Source organism: Parasteatoda tepidariorum, chromosome 11 (genome assembly GCF_982258835.1).
Source record: "Parasteatoda tepidariorum strain Cologne lab strain chromosome 11, Ptep-v5.0, whole genome shotgun sequence".
Taxonomy (NCBI): Eukaryota; Metazoa; Arthropoda; class Arachnida; order Araneae; family Theridiidae; genus Parasteatoda; species Parasteatoda tepidariorum.
The window spans coordinates 97,905,431-97,924,655 of record NC_141765.1 but is presented as its reverse complement, the minus strand read 5'-3'; the positions used below and the strand labels follow the sequence as shown (position 1 = coordinate 97,924,655).

The 19,225-nt window shown below is 25.2% G+C and overlaps 1 protein-coding gene and 1 long non-coding RNA gene across 17 annotated transcripts in view; one reads left to right on the top strand and one right to left on the bottom strand.

Annotated features, from left to right (window-relative positions):
• The window catches only part of LOC147801958 (uncharacterized), a 361,588-nt gene that overhangs the window by 236,115 nt on the left and 106,248 nt on the right, over positions 1-19,225 (bottom strand). The gene's annotated exons all lie outside the window — the stretch shown is intronic.
• LOC147801959 (uncharacterized) overlaps positions 1-19,225 on the top strand; it is a 33,372-nt gene that overhangs the window by 4,996 nt on the left and 9,151 nt on the right. For 2 of the 12 annotated variants that reach the window (XM_087154381.1, XM_087154389.1), the window contains exons 4-8: positions 4,616-4,789; positions 6,682-6,768; positions 8,956-9,164; positions 16,316-16,434; positions 17,895-17,970. In XM_087154381.1, coding sequence (XP_087010507.1) covers positions 4,616-4,771 — 156 coding nt within the window. In that variant the 3' untranslated portion in view covers positions 4,772-4,789; positions 6,682-6,768; positions 8,956-9,164; positions 16,316-16,434; positions 17,895-17,970. Of the gene's footprint in view, positions 1-4,615; positions 4,790-6,126; positions 6,213-6,681; positions 6,770-6,850; positions 7,015-8,955; positions 9,165-16,315; positions 16,435-17,878; positions 17,971-19,225 lie in introns of those variants that run through there. The other 10 variants (XM_087154384.1, XM_087154383.1, XM_087154377.1 and 7 more) reach the window with 10 other exon arrangements.

The window sequence follows — 19,225 nt, the reverse complement described above, 5'->3', positions numbered from 1 at the left end:
TTCAACATTTCATACCGACATTTGAAAATTTATGTAGAATAAAGAGAAATATGAACTGTTTCCTATATGATCTGCTAACAAGAAAAAATTACTTCTAATTTATTAATTCTTATTGTGTCGCACATTCTGCCTTTCTAAATGTAATTTTTTTAAGCACAGTTATTTATTATTCAAATCCAGCTATCCTTTTTATTTTGCTACAATTAACAATTTAATATAATGTACTTAAATAAAAGTGTAATAATTTTATATTTTGTAGACAAAATGGTTTTTAATCGATTTTTAAGGAAGAAAAAAAAAACTTTTAAGTACAATGTTGAAGAACGGTTTGTGCCCAATGCCACTAGTTCTGAGAAAAAAAATAACAAACAAACTTCAGAATGATAAACTGCTTTTTCCAGAGAACATCTTCAATCCGTAATAACTCTCGGCAAAACCGTTTTCCTTGTTTTTCATTTGTCAAAACTTAGTAATCCTTAAAATGCAACTGCTGGCAATCTGATCGTAATTTTTATTGAAAAAAAGTGGAAGAAAACGATTGGTACTTGATCTTCAATTATTTCAAACTTGATGAATGAGATTCAACTACAGGGATTATCGAGCGTAGCGAACAAGTGACGGTGCCTCCATGTAGAAAACAAGGATACATAAAAATAAATTGTGCTGAACAACTATTATCAGTAAGCGGTTCAATTGATAAAAATTTATCTGCTGCAGTCAAGGTATAAATTATCGTCACTATCTGAAAAACATTTAATATATTTAGATACTATTTGCATGTTTACGAACTATGACCTGTTTTTGATTTTTTTTTAAAATTATCGTCAAACTTTAACCGGATTTTAATAAATTAATTCGAAAAGAACTGCTCTCTTTAAAAAGGAGGTATGAAAATGATTCGTTGGATTCGTTTTGTACTATGAAAATTGCCAAGTCGATTCAGCAGCATGAAATACTATTTCATTTTTCACCAGTTTATGGTTAAAAGAGCTCCACTTAGTTCTAATTACATAATCATTCAATTTTGTCTAAATAGTTATGTCTTTTCGAAAATATTGATTTGCAAATTGACCGTAAATTTCAAACTATACCAACAGTTTAATTGGGCAAACAGATAAAATTTCGGTACTCTTACCGTTGTTTTCATATTTCAGCCATATTTCTGCTATTATTTCCTAAGATTTAAAACAAAGCACAATTTTAAAATTTGTTAACCTAAAACCCCTTGTGAGAAAAAACAATATTTTTAATTCATGTATAGGAAACATTTTGCAAATGACATTTGACAATGATTCAATGTGTGATTATTATTTTGTATTGTTATGTTTCTTTCATTTTCCTACAACTAGGGAATATTACTGGTGAATGAGTAATTTTTCACAGAATGTATTTTTATTTAAATCTTATATCGACTTCGTAGAAGAAAAAATCGGTAACTTTTTTTAAATCATGCTGTAACTTTTGTATTTTTTCCAGCTTTAAATACGATGCTATTTTTATTAACACTTGAATTGAAGTATGTGATGAATGTAAGTGTAGAGAAAGATTGCAACAGAGAAATTTAATGTTTAATTTTGTCTAATTTTCTATTAAAAGAATTGAGTTTTAAAATAAAACTCAATGACGCACTTCTGGTTTTGAATAACTATACCCTACAAGACCCTACTCTTTATATTTTCTGCCATCTATCTGCAGGACTCGAAAACACGTCTAAAATAAAAAATTAAAAAACAGCGCTATCTATGTATTGCATTCAAAACAGTTTTTTTTCCTTAATGTATATAAACTATTTTAAAAATAAATATAATGCTGCATGAAGAAATATTTTTGTTATGCAAATAAAAAATAAATATAATTAACATTTTGAAAGTATAATTTTTATTTTTATTTATATTCTTTATTATAAGTTTAAAAAAAAAATTTTTTTTGCTATTTTTTATTTGCTATTTTTTTTTTAGTATTTTGAAGTTTAATTAATAAAAATATCCTAGTGTATTTTTATTATTTAAAAACGTATTTTAGGAATAAAATTTCCTAAACAATTACTACTTTCAAGTATTGCTTAAAAGTTTAGGGGGAAAAAAGTTATTTACTTTATTAGACTAAACATTTGCTATAACAATCAGAAAATTCAAACACATTTTTTTGAAAATTCAAAATTCTTAAGACCATTTAAACTGTTTTGAATCCAGTTTTTGAGAAGTAAGTGATTAAACTAAGATATTAAGTTTAAAATGAACATTAAAATAAAAAACAGTTTATATAAATAAAAAGTTTACTAAAAGTTTTGTAATAATGAATGTATACCATTTAAAAAATAGTATACATTCATTATTACAAAATACTAAAATTGTAATAAAAGTTAGTAAATTAATGTAATAAACAGGATATTTCATTAAAAATCCTTGCTCTAAATTCAAGAAATTTATAATTTCAAAGTGGATTTAAGCAATTTACAATATATTTATTATTTTTTTTTCTATAAATAGATTTTTTTATTTACATGAATTTTAAACTTACCTATTCATTTTTGTTTTAAAGAAGGTTTCAAAAAGGAATCTGTGGAAAAAAATTTGTGTTAATTTCATTTGAGGCTTACAGTAATAATTTTTGAGCGACCAAAACATAACCAATGGGAAAAGTTTCCATATCGCTTCCTCCTAAAATGCCAAAATACAAACAATAATGGACCTTTAGCCTTTTTTTGCTATCATATAAAATTACTGCTTAATTTTTTTTTTTACCATGAATTATAAAAATGATAGATTTTTTGTTGAATCCTTTAACGTTAAAAATAAATGTATCCCTTATTCAATAAAAATAATAATAATAATAAGTCTTCAATAAAAGAAAGTCTTCAATGAGTATTCAATTCAATAAGTCTTTCTTAAGTACATGTTTAATACAATAAATTTAACAGAATTTTATAATAAGCAATCGAAAAAATAAAAACTTTTTCTCAATGAACAAAGGAATTGTTCTAGTTATAAGTTTTAATATTTATTCTTATTTTTAAGGGGATATGTATTAAATTTTTCTAGAAAGTAAGAATATATTATATTTCGAGTTAAAAATTCAGAAAATGATTTCAGAAAATGATTTCAAAAATAAAAAATAAATAATTATATATATATTTATTTAAAAATTGTAATAAAATTTAAAATAATTATTTTTTAATAAAATTATTTTTTTAAAAAAATATAATAGGTAATGCTGAAGAAAGTATATTTAGATTATAGTAAAATAATAAAATTCTAGTTTTTATATTCTATGTAAAAGATTAGCAGTTTTCAAAGAAAAATAAAATAATCAATTTTTTTCTCTCAAGAAATACGGTTAATGGTTTATGGATTTTTTCCCCTTCTATCCTGATTTTTTCAAAATTTTGAGTTAAAAGCACATTTTTTATCAGCTCTGCATCTATTCATTATTAATCTATTGTAACATTACAATTAATTAACGGTATACAAAAAAGGTCCTGTAACTAGTTTAGTGTAAGAGGCCAAACAACCGTTTTATTTTTCGGGCCTGTTTAAGTGAAGAGTTATTCCGCCTCTTCCTGAAATGCCTCAAAACAAACGATAAAGGACCCTATTGTACTTGCCTTTTGCCGTTATCCTACCTAGAATGCCAGCTTATGGCCTTACGTTTGCCGTGAGGTGTGTGCCTACTGGGGAGTCTGCACAGTAAGTCTTTTTTTCTAAATTATTGTCATCATAAATAATTAATTGGATTATTGTTTGTTTTATTTACTTTGATTGAGCTTTTGTGTTTTTGAAATAGGAGAAAAGCTAGGTTTTAAGTATTTTGATTTTATTATTACAATCATTTGGTCTGTAATAAATTTATTTTATACACATTAATTTGCATTTCTGCAACACAATACTTACCCTTACTTGTTACATGTATTTCAGTTTCTTTTTTATACAGTAAAGCCTACTAAGTTTATGTTATGTCTAAGTTGACCTCTTATCAAGAACCAAATTTATCCTATTTTGAAACGGAGGACAAAACTTTTGTAACTCATCCATCTTCCTATTTTCTTCTTCTTTTTTTAATGAATTTTTAAGTCTGGAATATTCAGTTTTTAGAATTTATGGAGAAAAAAAATTAACCTAAAATAGTTCAAAGAATTAAATTATTTGACTTTTTAGTTGATAATAAATAAAATAAAATTTAATAGAAAAAGGGGGGAAATTAGAGGAAATTGGCATTAGGAATTATTGTTTTAATAAATAAATTTTGTAACACCAAAAAAAAATGAAATTAAAATTGATGTAAGCTCTTATCTTAAAAGATCTTTACTGGAAATAGGAATTAATAGATAAACATAGAAATTTTTACTATCTGAATGAGCTACTATAGTTATGCATTGCAAGTGGTCAGCTTATATAGTACTGTAAACTGCAATAAATTGAAGTGAAATACAGTTGACAAATTTATAAAAAAATTAGCCGTTGATTTCTTTAAAAATTAAATTATGTTTACTTCTTGAAGTGTATCTGTAATGCATTTTCTTTACATTTCTACGCATGTTTTCTGTTCGTGCATATTCTGAAATACATCATAGGTTTAAGTATGTAGATTCATGTATTCAGAACTATTTCTGTTTTAGGGGGATTTTAACACCACTCCAGATCGTCACTTGGGGCCTGCGTGGATTGATAAATGCAGGCTAGACCTGTTGATTACAGATTCTACAGATGCTACTACTATTAGAGTCTCAAAACGTTTTAGAGAAAGAGATTTTTTGACCAGAGTATATGACTGAGTTGAAAAAGGTGGTAAAGTAAGTTTACAACTTCCTATTTTCTTAATTATCTTCAGTGTTGCGGATGTTCATCATTGAAATTTCTCTTATTCTCATATTAATTAGCATGAAATTACAATAACTCTTTGTTATATTGTGCCTTCCAAGGGTCTAAAATGAATCAAAGTTTAAAAGGGCATTAGACAATGCCTGTTAGGCTGAACTTATAAACTGTTTTCTTTTCAGTAAAAACATTTGCCTTAATCTTTATAACCAGGTCAATCAATCAGTTATAACCAGGAAAGAGGTTAAATTGGTTCTATTGAGTAAAAATTTTTGCTTGTTCATTTGTGACATAGAAAATTTCAATCCCTGTCCAGGCACGCAATAAGATTTAAGCAAATATTTATATTTTGGGTATAAACTTGAGTAAACTGTTAACTTTATTGCATTCATCATCATCATTGGTACAGCAATCCATTTTGGCCTTCTCTAGAACATTTTCCCATATTGTGCTTCTTGTTACCAGGTTAGAGATTTCCAGATTTCAGAAGCCCGGATTTTCGAGATGGTACTGTATTTCAAATTATAATTTTTTTATAGTGCAAGAATATTTTATTTATAATTTTTTTTTTTGAGTTTGATAAAATAATTAAAAATTGTATTTAAATTAGATAACCTGATTTTACTTTTAAATAATTCTAAAACAATTAGTGATAAAAAATGAAATATACAATGCGTTAAAAGTGAAAGCTGTCGCAATTTCACAGGGGACTTTAATATTAGTTAAAAAAAGGTTTCTATTTTATGGCAGTAATGGTAAAAATTAAATTAAATTTTGTAACCATACTTTGTAGCCATGGAAATAATTTAACTTGTGATATTACAAAATTAAAAAAGTTTTTTTTTTATGAATTTTGAATTCCATTCCACATATTTCATTCTATGGATATACAGTAAAAGCCTGACTGCTCAAAATTTGACTAACCAGAAAGATAAAGAAAGTAGAGCTTTCAGAAATTCATAGTTTATTCTTTTAAAAAGGAAGGTTTGAAAATACACTGTAAAATATTGATGGATTCTTAATGAATACCTCCTCTCCTTCAATATCTCTCAATTATAAACAAGTAGTTAGTTTAGAAAGAGCTGCCCTTCAGTTTTTTTTTTATTTATCCTTAGTAATTTTTTTGAATAACTTTTTAGAGTTTTTTCCTTTATCATTATTTTTTATAAGTGTCAATTACAATAATTTTTATTATTAAAGTGTATAATTTTTCCAGAAATTAATATATTATCTATGAATTCTCATTGTATTTTAAAATATAAGAGAACCCCCACATAACTGTAACCCTCGTTCATTATTTTTTTATCTGTAGCAATAGAGATTGAGAACCAATTTTGATTAATTTTTCATTTGAAAGGAGCATATGTTGCTATTTTTGAAGAATAGTTTACAATAAGAGTAAGTGTAATTGTTTAGTATAATTATAATTAGCAAGCTGGAACTAACATACTTATATTTTTTATTGCTTTCATAAGTCTCATTATAACCTACATTTTCAATGCTACCTATTTCTCCAAATTTTCTACTAGATTTTATATTTTTATAATTTTTATATTTAGAGTGATAGCAAATCTAGTTCGGCAGTAGTCCCCTATAATATTTCATTTGAATTCCTAAATTTAATTTAGAATAATTGTAACCATAACTAAGTTTGTAAGTGATTTTTCAATTCTTATTTCTTACAATTTAAGAAAATCAATCTTGCAAAGAGCATAAATTGGCAAAAACTCATTTTAATACAATGAACCTTTTCATTGTACCTAATTGTGGCCAAGTGAAGGGCTACTTTATTTTAAGTGACTTTTTAGAAATTATGTATATGTTAAAAATATTTGTTTAAATCAAAATTGATCATATTTTTTTATAGATAATTATGCCAGGTTATTGTGTATCTGAAACGATTGGTCATAAAGTCATTAGCGGTACCAAGAAAATTGAATTTGAAAGCCAGATTGTAAGTTAGTTATTAACTTAGTTGTTACTTTTAATAAATTTATGATCTGAAGTTCTGTTCATGATATGAGTATTTTAAATAGATAGAGGTTAAAATGTCTGTGCAGTATATGTTGTTCACTGCACATGCTGATGCTAAAGGAATCATTAGAACTAATTCAGCATTGTGAGCCATCTAAAGTCTTGCTGGTGCACGGAAAAGCTTCGAAAAGGGAGTTTTTGGCAAAGAAAATCACCCAAGAACTTGGTATAAAATTGCATCTAAGTTCTAAAGTACAAGAAAATAACTAGAAATTTTTTTGAAGCATATATAGAGGCATTTTTGAATAGTTTTGCAAACTGTCCTCCATTCAGATGCTTTATTTAAAAGAATGTGTAAGAAGATTAAGAAAAGTAGTTTCTTCATTGCTTAGATTGATAGCAATACTATTTAACAGCATGTAGTTTTATTTCGAGAGATAAATTTGTAGTTATCAGCTTTGCCAGATTTTGTTTATTTATCCTGATTCATTAAAAATTCTCCTGATTTTTGTATATTCTATGAAGTTTCCTAAAATTCAGCAATGTATGCTAGGGAAAAAAAAGGTAAAGAATGCTTGTGCCAGCTTTCCTTTGATACACCAGTATCTGTGCAAGTTGATACTTCATTAAATCTATTGAAGAAGCAGCTCTTTGTAGAATTTGGTAAATTACTAGTTAAATATTTTTCGTAAATGAAATTTTATAAAGGTAAAGTTCTCTTTTCATTTGCTTCATATTGGAAATATGAATTTAAGTTACTATATTAATGAACAGAGAGATTCATGTAAGACTATTTATACTTTTTTGTCCAAAACCTTAAATTTTTTACATTTAATCCTGCAAACATAAATAAATTAAAAGCATTTTATGTTAATGAAATTCTTATGCATTAAGAATTTTTAATGTAATCATTACAGTATTAAAAAAAAATATATTAATATTATTTTTTATTTATCTTTTAATAATAAAACTTTTCCCTTTTTTAATATATATTTTTCAAATACTTTGGTTTTGTCCAGAAATAGAGAATTCTTGTTTACTCATAAAGGCTTTCCCATTCAATTAGAAAAAGTTATATTTCTCAGATCTATACCACATAACTATTCATTTGGATTGCACACTTACAGACATTGCACTAGTTTAAACCTTTCATAATGAATACATTGAAATATTTATTAGAAAACTGTAAACTTTTTTTCTTACACATTAATGAATATTGAGTGTAGTTGGTTCCTCTGAGTTCTGTTAAAAATACATGACTATTTCTATTATTTTCTATATTTGATCATTTGTGTTCTGACTCAATTTTGACTTAGGGGTTTTGAATTTGCTGAAAGTGTAGTTCTAACATCTGAATGTGAAATGGTTTAACAAAAACCTTGTAAAGAATAATGTTAATTGGACTAATTTGCAGAAATTTTACATTTTTGTTTAACTCCCACAATGAACAATTTTGTTGTTATGTCTAAAAATATTCAAGCTGGTAATTTTTTAATTTGTGGGTTTAAGCAATATTAAAGCCATTTTACATTAAAATAATTAACAACATCTAGAATTTAAGAACAAAGCAGTTTTGGTTGAACTTTTAATTTATTATAATTTGTGTGTTATATCATTTTCCCCACTTGATTTAACTAGATAGTAATTAATTTAATAAATTAATTAATATCTTACTAGTAGGAATAAATTTAGTATTTGAAACAAATAGTTTTGTAATCATTCCTTATTGCAGCATGCAGTCTGAGCATTTCACATTTGGTTATGTTTGTGTAGAACATCTTCCTCACTTGAATGAACAAAAAATGATCACACAATGAACAAAACGTGTTCATTGAGTAACAAAACCAAAAACTGATTTTTAGCTAGCAAAAACAACATGTGATAGGACAACTTTAGACATTGCATGCTTCGGTGGCTAATTGCATAGGTGTTGAAATGAAATATTTTCCTTCGTGAATTTTTTTTCCATGAGCAATGTTCAATTTCCAAATAGCTTATAATAACTATAAAACCCCTTCAGAAAAAGTATAATGATTGCATAAGAAATGTCAGCTGATCTCATCTCTAAATAAAATCAGGTGTAAAATGACCAAGTTTGAAATCATTTATTTGAAAAACTACTGAGTTGATTTTCTAAAATATTTTATTTGTTTGAATTATTTTTTAGAATATTTTGTAATAATTAATAATCCTACACATGATCCGTCTACTACTGAGGATGTCAGCACTGTGCAAGCGGGATGTGGATTCGTATTGACCAGCCATCGGTGGGATTCGAACCCAGTTCACCACATTGGAAGGCGAACGCTCTATCCCCTGAGCCATCACGGCTCTACAAGGTTCATTTGTAAAATGAAGAAACTATCAGGAAATTTGGTAATTTTCAGAATATTATAAAATATTCATATTAATTTCATACTTATGAAAAAAGGCTTACAAACAATAACAAAATGCACTGAGTATATTTTCTACAAAAAAAGTGATGATCATGTGGCTACTGCAGGCCATATTTTAATCACCACTCATCATATTTAGTTGCCTTGTGATCAGGGGTGACTATTAATTTTGTCCTGTACTCTCAAGGCGCAAAGAATAAAAAAGTTTGAAAAAAAGAAAATTCGAATTTCAAAATTATTGCAATTTTTTAAATGAATAGTCAATACTGAAATTATTCGCCAGTGTTTGTTTTTTTTAATTTCTGTAGCATTTAATTATTTTGTTCTTAATGTTATAACTCATTTAAATGAAAATTTTATATTGCAACATATGTAATTATACATTATATGTATATATGTATTAATTGAACTTAAGTTTTTATTTGAGTGTGGCTATGGTTTAATCATTCTGAAGTTTACATTTTGATTCATAATTCCTATTATTTTTGGTTTCTGATCTCAGATATATATTTTTAAAATGTAAAATATTTTTCGGATATTAAGTATTTATTTTAGAAAATTTATCATACAAAACTTTTGCTACTTATGAATAGTATTCATTCCTTCTCGGCTCCATATTTAGTTGTGCTGTGATGATATCTGAACAATAATGCTTAATGTGTTAATTTAAATTGGTAGTAATTTTTTTAGTTTTTATGTAATTATTAGTGTTTGATTAAAAAGTATAGAGCTTAATATTAAATAGATTTTCAATAGAGTGAAAATATATGCTAATGCTAGCATGCATGTCAAGTTAATTAGTTTGTTACACTTCTTCCCTTTTTTAAAAAAACCTCTTCTTAAGAACTACTTTTTTTTCTGCGTTTGAAAGATGTTTAATTAACTGCTTAACTCTAAACCAAGATTTACATGTATTATTTATTACATGAAATATTATAAATAAATAAAATATATAGGTTTTACTATACCTAATGTTTTTGAAAACTGAAATTTATTTATACTTCTAGCAATGAAAATTTATTGTTATTTTCTTTTGTTATTTAAATGTATGTAATTAATTTGGAAATCGATATTTTAAATACATTAAATGATTAATTATTTAATAAGGCATGATTTTAAATCTGATTAGGATATAGCAAGTGAGATTGATAGCAAAAGCACACATATCCATATATAATTTATCTGAACCAAATTTTACTTGAAAATATATTTTATTCCTGAATGTTTATTATATTCCTGAATATATTTTATTCCTGAAAATATATTTTATTCCTGAACTTTTAAATAATATCTGATAGATTAAGAATTTGAAAAGTTTATCTTCTTTACATACAGGGATGAAGTGGGATACTGGGACCTATCCTAGTGTGCCCTCCATCTTGATTACTTTTTGTTGGAATAAATAAAAAAAATATATAAAAATTGGTATTAATTTCCCTTTGGTTTAAAGGGAAAAACTTATAAATGTATGTTGATTTGTAAAAAAAATTTAATTTATTGTTTACCCTTTTCACATTGTTTTTTCTCTGAAAATGTTTTTTTAATTTTTGTTCCTTTTAAATTACTCTCTTATACTATTTTATGTGTATATTTCAAAAAGTAATTCTTACTCATCTAAATAAGAAAAAAAATGTAGTTTATGAAAAATAATTAAAATACAGTCTCTCCGCATACATATTTCTTCTTTTTTTTAAAAAAAAGTTAAATAAAAAGACTGTTTTTGAATAAACAACTTGTAAGCTTTTTTCTATAATTTGAACAGAAATTTTTTTCAAAACTAAGCATTTAACAGTCCGTTTTTTTAAAGTAAAGTATTTATTTAAAAAATAACCTTAAAATTTCATTGATATACCCCTTTCAGAAAAAGAGACACATATGCAAATTTTACCATGTGAAAATAATCTTAACAATGTAAATATTTATAATAGTTATCAATATTAAATCTATAAACACAGATAATTTTACCATTGTATAATTCTCATTGAATTTTCTTAAAAATGGAATATGAATAAAAAGGCAGTGTTTTTAAGGGATGGTGGCTATTTTTACAGAAAGGGAAAAGAGGGTGCATTTATAAGGATCAAAAGGTAGACAGGGCAGGTTGCCCTTCTAAAATCACTTAAGGAAAACACTGCATATATTCACATATTGATATATAAATATATACATATCACATGACACCCCCTAAAAAGTGCATCTTCCAGGGTATCCCTGCTTACATATTTCTATAAACAAACAGTGAAAACTTATATTTAAAAACTCATTAAATTTTTTATATTGTCCATTACAATGTGTATTTTTATTACAAATCACAAAAGAGTTTGATTTAAACTAATATTTAATTAAAAATTCAGAGCAGAATATTAATAATCAATCTTTCATATGAAACTGAAAGGAAAATACAAGTTCTTAATAAATTTAACTCAGTTAAATTTTATTATTTTTAAACAACAGCTATTTCTTGTTTAATTCTCTAAATTATTTTGTATTCTAAAGGTTAAGTTGTGTTTTGCTCATAATTAACAAAATAATTTGTTAATTTAAAGACTAAATTGTATATTTTAATATTTTTCTGTGAAAATGATTTTTTTTTTAATTTGACTAAAATATCAAGGAATTTTTAAAAAAATCATTTTTATTTTTTCTAATAGGATGCAGAAAAAAACTTTTTAAACAAAATATCAAATAATTTTAAATTTAAAATAAAAAATATATATTTATATGTTTATTTTAAATAAATTAGTTTTATAGTTATTTTTTATAAAAATTTACAAGGGAAATTTCCAGTTTTAGTTTAGTCAATTAATATAAATATTAAATTTATAGAATTAATAGAAATGAACATATTTAGGAAATTTTAAACTCATCCTTTATTCTTATAAATTTATTTTATCTAGTTAATACCATTGTCTTGGGAAAAAAGTGATTTTTTCTTGAAAGGGGCTTAACCTTCGCGTAAATCACTTATCATAAAATTTACTTTGTGGTGCTACACAACTAAACCTTTTTACGATACTCTCTATTGTGACAATGTAGCTCCTCTACTGAGTGTCTGAAGTTTTTTTTAAAAATATTTTTCCTATTATCGATACAGTTTAAGTATTAATTTTCATTTTTTAAAAATTGAAAATTTTTTTATTTCCAAAACTATAAGCAAGACAATTGATGGTTTGATAAAAGTTAGTTAGATAATAATAAAAAGTTATGAGAACCCTGATTTAAGGTATTAACCCAAGGCGGGGGTAAATAGCTATTTATAAATACCATACTCATTGGGTATTTATCCGACTCACCTCTATACCCATACAGTGTTGGGCTAAATCAGAATAGAAAAACTCTTAATAAATATAAAACAATAACTATAAATTTGCTAAACTTCCTTTAACTGCTGATATTTTTGTAGTCTTATAAAATTTGCTTATCTATCTTCATTGTCAATGATGGTACATATTTTTTTTAAAACTATTTAAAGTTTGAAATTTTTTTTTTCGTTAATAAAAATAAATAGTTATAATAAAGTTTGCATAAAACACTGAAAAACACTACAAGTTTTATACCTTATTATTTTGCAATTTTTTTTTTTTAATTTTTCATTCAACAAATTTGTTTTAAAAAATCTTACTAAGCAGAGGAATTTTTTTAAAGGAAAAACTCAAAAACAAAGGTTAAGCTCTTGGGCATTAAAAGGAATTAAGCAATTTGCAATCAATCACCTAATTATTCTTTAGTTTAATGAAAACAATCACAAATTTATCTTAAAAATTTAAAAATAGGAAATTAAAGCAAGGTTTATGTGTCAGATTTTTAAAGTAAAAAATTTTTATTAGCTTCACCCATGTTATTTTCTCTTTGCTTAGTCAAATGAAGGTATACTGCGAAATAGAAATTTGGAATACATGTTTTGGTAGAATATAGATTAAATCCATTAGATTTTAAAAATACTTTAATGATTCTAAAATTCTCAATGATTCTTTAAAAAGAATTATTATTAAACTAGCATGGTCTAATAATAATTCTTTTTAATGATATTGAAGCAGGTTTGGGTCTTGAAATATCTGTGCTTATTCTGATTCATTATTTTTAATCTAGCAATATACACAAATACAAAATAGAAAAAATCATTATAATGATGTACAAAATGTTATATAGCTATTATAGAATTTTATAAAGTTTCTGAATAAAAACTTTTTGTCTTCTATATTTTTATATATTTCTTTTTATTCTTCTCAACTAAATCTTTCTTAATTGAAATCAATTTTTTATTTGATAACAAATAAAACTCATTTTAGTTAATTTACTTTGATTTATTTAGTGACTTATTCCTATGAATTTTGTTTATTAATATGAATTTAAAACAAATGAGATCTTAAAAAAAGCTCTTCAAACTCATGTCTATAGAAATAAGAAATATATCGTATCCTTATTTTTTTTAAAAATAAAACTCTTCTAACTTATGTCTATATAAATAAGAAATATATTGTATTACAGAGTTTTTCTTATGAATAAAATAAGGGCAGGATATTTCCTCTCTGAAAAAAGCTTTATCAGCTTTCAAAAGGCTCTCACATCAAAAATGTTAAAATAATATTATTATGTATAACTGAATTTTATCCTAGACTTATCTTAATTTTATCTTAAACTAGAGGCCTTTCAAATATTATATAAGAATATTTTGGACAATTTTGAACACCTTATCAGCATAATTAAGTAAATTGCAAACCTTTTTCCATGTGTCAAGATGTTACATCAGCCCCTGGTTTTCACTTTGATTTTTACTGTACTAATTTAATTTAAGGATAAAATTCTAATAAAAGATATTAATTTTATATAAATCAAATTTTATATCAAGTTCATATGAAAGTTAAAAAAATACTCCTCTTTCCTTTGCCATTTTTTTTTACTATAAAAATAGTTCTAGGTCAGTTAAATGAGAGTCTGATTTAAATTTTGGAAAAGACCCTTATCCTTATTTACCCCTCTCCTGTGATTGGATATCAAAATACAAGTAGGGTGTGGGAAAAGTGTAAAGGAAGTAATTAGCAAAACCATGTCTAATAATAGACTTGTTTTAACCATGCATAGCATGCACTAATTTTAAAATGTGTGGTTTTTGAAACTTTTTATTTTATTTGCTAACGTGTGAAAATTGAAGTTTTATTCCAATTCAGAAAATCTGATAATTTGTGATGTATTTAATCTATATAGCTATCAAATATGAAATGGTAAAAAAATTTGCACCAACATAATTTTTAAAAAGCTACAATGAGTAAATTCTTGAAGGTCAAAAAGGAATACATAATTTTTCCCTTTGGCTTTTTCTTGCTAGATTATTTTTCACTTTGATATTTAGTAAGCTAGAATTTTTAGCAAGCAATTTTCATTTCTGTACATAGCTTTATAGTTGCCGCTCGGTATGCGGTGTTTTTTCAAAGTTTAAATGTAGTCACTGCGTTAGCTTCATTTCACTTTTTTATCATTTTATATTCAGTTTTATACATTATTTTTTTATCCCTCATAGGTAAATATTCCGTGAATAAAGAATTAAGCATAGTGTTTAATATGAAAGTGATTTACAAATGATGTGCCTCATTATGGTGATTTGTAAATAACTCATCAGAGTCTGCATTGAAATGCTTCCTGAATCATACTGAGTATTACATGCTATTAAGTGTTTTCCGAATCAAGCATCATGATTCTTATTCAAGTGATTTACGAATCACACACTGAGATTCGTGTTTGAAGGATTTAAAATTTTCCTATTGCAAATAGCATTAATGGGATTTAAAAATTACTGTTTGCAATTTTTATCAAAGTGATATATGAATCTCCTTTTGCATTTAATGATTATTAGATTATGCATCATTTTTTACATAAAAATCATTACCAAATAATGTGTTGTGTTTTGCATTGAAGTAATCAAAGAATCATGTGACAAAGTTTGCATTTTGGTGATTTATTAATCACTCATTGCTATTTATGACTTGTTACTTTGTGCATTTTTCAAACTTTATTGTTTGCTATTCATATATACTTCGATTTACTGAACATACGTTGCATTTCAATTTGCAAGTCATATCTTGTACATAATTTACGTCATCTTTAAGACTTGCTTCATGTCTCATGTCATTATATCTATTGGCAACATATTGCACTTTATATAAGCACGTTTTAAAAAACTAGTCATAGTGAATTATAATAAAAAAATTTGCAATTTATGATTTATTTTAAGGAAACTATAGTTTTGTAAATCTTAAGTTTGTTATCTGTCAAAATATTGTACTACAAAGGATTTTATTGTGCCCAAAATACTTTACTGATATTCTGAGGTGTTGTGTTTTTAAAATTGAAACAGATATGCTAAATATTAGTTTTCAAATTCTTATATGCTTCATAAATTTTTAATGAAAAGTCTTACCAGTTCTAGTCTTTAAAAGTTTGCATGTATGCTAATGTCAATTCGAGGTTTTTTGTTAATTAAACCACTATGCAACTGTTAATTCATTTGCATTGATAGATATGAGCAACACATATTTAAAAATTGCCAGAACTATTAAACAATGTAAAATTGATACAATTAATATATACTCCAATGTTATAAAATCTAGTGGACATGTATTTTAGCATACTAACTGTTATTGAGTAGGTCCTTCAAAGTGATTGAAAAATCCCAAAATCATTGTTATTATTTTTTTTTACTTTATTTATTTATTAATTTTGAAAATTGAGTGGGATTGAATTTGAGAGGGGTAAATTTTAAAATTGAGATTTTAAGTGAATTCTGTAATGAAACATTCATTATTTAAGCGAGAGAGTTAAGCTAGTTTTTTTTCATAACCTCATTTCTATTGAATATCTGTATAAAAATAAGTGATAAAAAGCATGTTTTCTTATATATTTAATTTATTATTTTAATTTGTATTAATTATTTTTGAAATTGCACATTTTTGTAATAGTTTAGATATTCTTAAAAATTTAATCTACTGGTTTTGTTTCTTTAATCAATTCGAATCAAACATGTGTATTTGGTGTTTTGTAACATTTAAGAAATTGGTTTTTTGGCATTTGTGTCAGTCATGTTCTCTTTCTTTTGTTTCATGTCTTATTTTTAATTAAATATTTTTTTATTTTCAGATCTCTTATCCAAGGGCTGCTAATGATGAAAAAATCTCACTGGCCACATTGATGTCTTCATTGTTGAATTTGGATATAATATAAAGATTGGAGGATAAGCGATTCTTCCTTTTCCAGAGGTAAGCTGGAAAATAAATGGAATTAATACTAAATGTTTACTTTTGCTGAATGTTACTTTTTTTATTAATGTGTTTATCATAATTAGTATTTTCTCGGTTTCTGTAAACATATTAAATATTAACAGTAACTGCTAAATGTATCGAATTGAATTTATTCATTTAGTTAAGTTGGAACTTGTTACTTTAACTTTAATTCACTTATAATTGAGACTGATCGTTCATTCATAAATCTTTTTTAGCTTCATAATTTCTTAAATTCATAATTGATTGCTGAATTTGAACATAATGGATAAATTATTCAGATTTTTTTATGTTTTTTGACTTGGCTGAAAATTTCATCTTAGTATAACTTCCAAAAGTTTTTTTTTTCTTCTTTATACATTTTGTTTCAATTATCTGTATTATTTTAAACTTTATACTTCATTGAGAATTCAGCTTTGCTTATTTTCAAGTCAGATCAAAAATATAAAGGAAATAATTCAAAAATGACTTTACAACTATGGCACACAAAAATGTCGAATATAAAAAGTTATATCAATTATACAAGGAAGTAGCCCCAAGGGTAAAATATTCCCTATTAAAGTTTCAGTTCATTTACTTTTAAATTAACAAAAACTTTGTAGCTTACCTGCATTTGTGATGTAGCGTTTAGACTTTCCCTTTTTGCTGAAATGTTTGGGTTTTGATAGAATATTTATTATCTCTAACTTTTTTTTCTAAAAATGTTTGCAGCTATTTAATGTTTTATTAAATTCATAAATTATTTTAAAAACAAAAAAATATCAGTAGCTATTGGTGATCGAAATGAGTTGCAGGTGGCGTAGAGCAGAACTCACTACCTATGGCAACACTTTGCCTGCTTTCCCCATTAGCGTGTGGAGAGTCATACAGTAAGAAAGTACGCTAGTTTCTCTCTTGATTTGTATATAGATTAAAGTCTTTTAAGTTGGAAAACTATGTGGAGCTGAAAATTACATTAAACATAGTTCTAAGGAAAGGCATCATGGAAATTTTCAAAAATATTTTTTTTAAATAAAAAGAAAAAATATTAAGTAAAGGGAAAAGATCGTAGTACATTCCTATACAACTGAAAAGAGGAGGAGAGGGAAAAGAGAGGGGCCAAAGGCATGAAAGCGGTCTCTCCCCAGATGACTTATTTGAGTGTTGCGATATCTTGAAACTTGTAATTTAAAATTTAAGTTTTAAAAAAAAAATTTTTCAAAATTCAGTAAGAAAAATGCTTAAACTATTTTATAACGACAATATTTTAAAATTGACATTAAAATTTTATAATTAGTTGATGAATAATCCATATATTTCAATAAAAAAATAAATATGAAACATCCATAAATTTTTTATTTTAAAATTTAATTTTTTGAAAAGAATTAATTTTGATTAAAAAATATTATAATTTATAAATGAAATAAGACTTATTATCTTATAGTTATTAATCTTTTTAGATGAGGAAATTTGAATTGAACTCTGGACCTCTCTGGTAGAAGGTGAACAACTTAATGGTCACACCACAGTGTAAAAGTAATGAAGTTATATATCTTGAAATTGAAGTAAAATAAATTACAAATGATTAAATAAAAATAAAGAAAATCATAAAAATAACTTGTTTTAAGGAAAAAATTTCAGCACTTTTTCAAAATCGCATCAGGCAATACATACCATCTCCTTTCTCACAAATTATGATGTCATTTTCGACCAATAGCGTGTCCCAGCTATTCTGAAATTTAATCGATTGTTTAATTTGATCCCTATCTTAGCTACATGTTCTTTAATTTAAGCTTAACTTTGTTTTAATTGGAGTTTTCAAGATGTGTTCTACCCTGGCTAGAAACAAACTTTTTTGCATGCATTGATAATATTTTTAATTCATGAAAACCATTTTTTCAATTATAATTTGCATCATCACATTCTTGTAAGTAATTGTTTAGTTTATATAGTTTGCTGTAGAAAACACGAGATTGAAATATAAATTTATAAATACGCTGAATCTATTTTTATTTAACTATGCACTTTAGATTCCCCCCCCCCAATATTCTGCTCAGGTTTCAGTCACTATTAAAATATTTACTTCTATTAACTACCATTAAAATAATTACTTCTATTTACTATAAGTTAGACCATGAATAAATTTTATAAGAAATTGAATATTCTGATGTTTTGATATTTAACAATAAATCATTTTATTAAAAAATGAGCAAATTTTAAGTTAGTGAATTTGTATGTTTTAAAAAAAATTTCTCTTAAAAATATTGTTCGCATATATGCATTATATAATGCTTAAAAATTAAATGGTTTATTTTTATCTGATAAAAACTTGAATTATTCTTATACTTTCATTATAGAGTTGTACATATTTGATCTCAAACGTTTTAAGAATCGTCCTATGTTCCATTAATAAAGTGTGTTGAAATATATCAGCTACTGCTATGTACTTTCTGTTAAGTAATTTGGAAAATAAGAAGAGTATATTTTATTATTCTTTTTTGAAAACCTTTAATACATTTAAATAGACGAAATTTTATGTTTCTTAGTTTACCGTGTGTCTATTTTAAAATTAGTCTTTCATATGTTTGCTGTTCCAGAATATGTTGTTTTTTTTGTTTTTTTAATTTGTCGTTGGCCCACTACAAAACCTCTATTGTATCACATATTCTGTTTCCCTATGTTTCAATTTATTTTTTCTCGGGTGCAGTCTATTATTTTTAAGTCAAGATAATCGTTCATATTATTTTATATATAATATTAAGAAAATGCTCCAATATAAAATTACAATAAC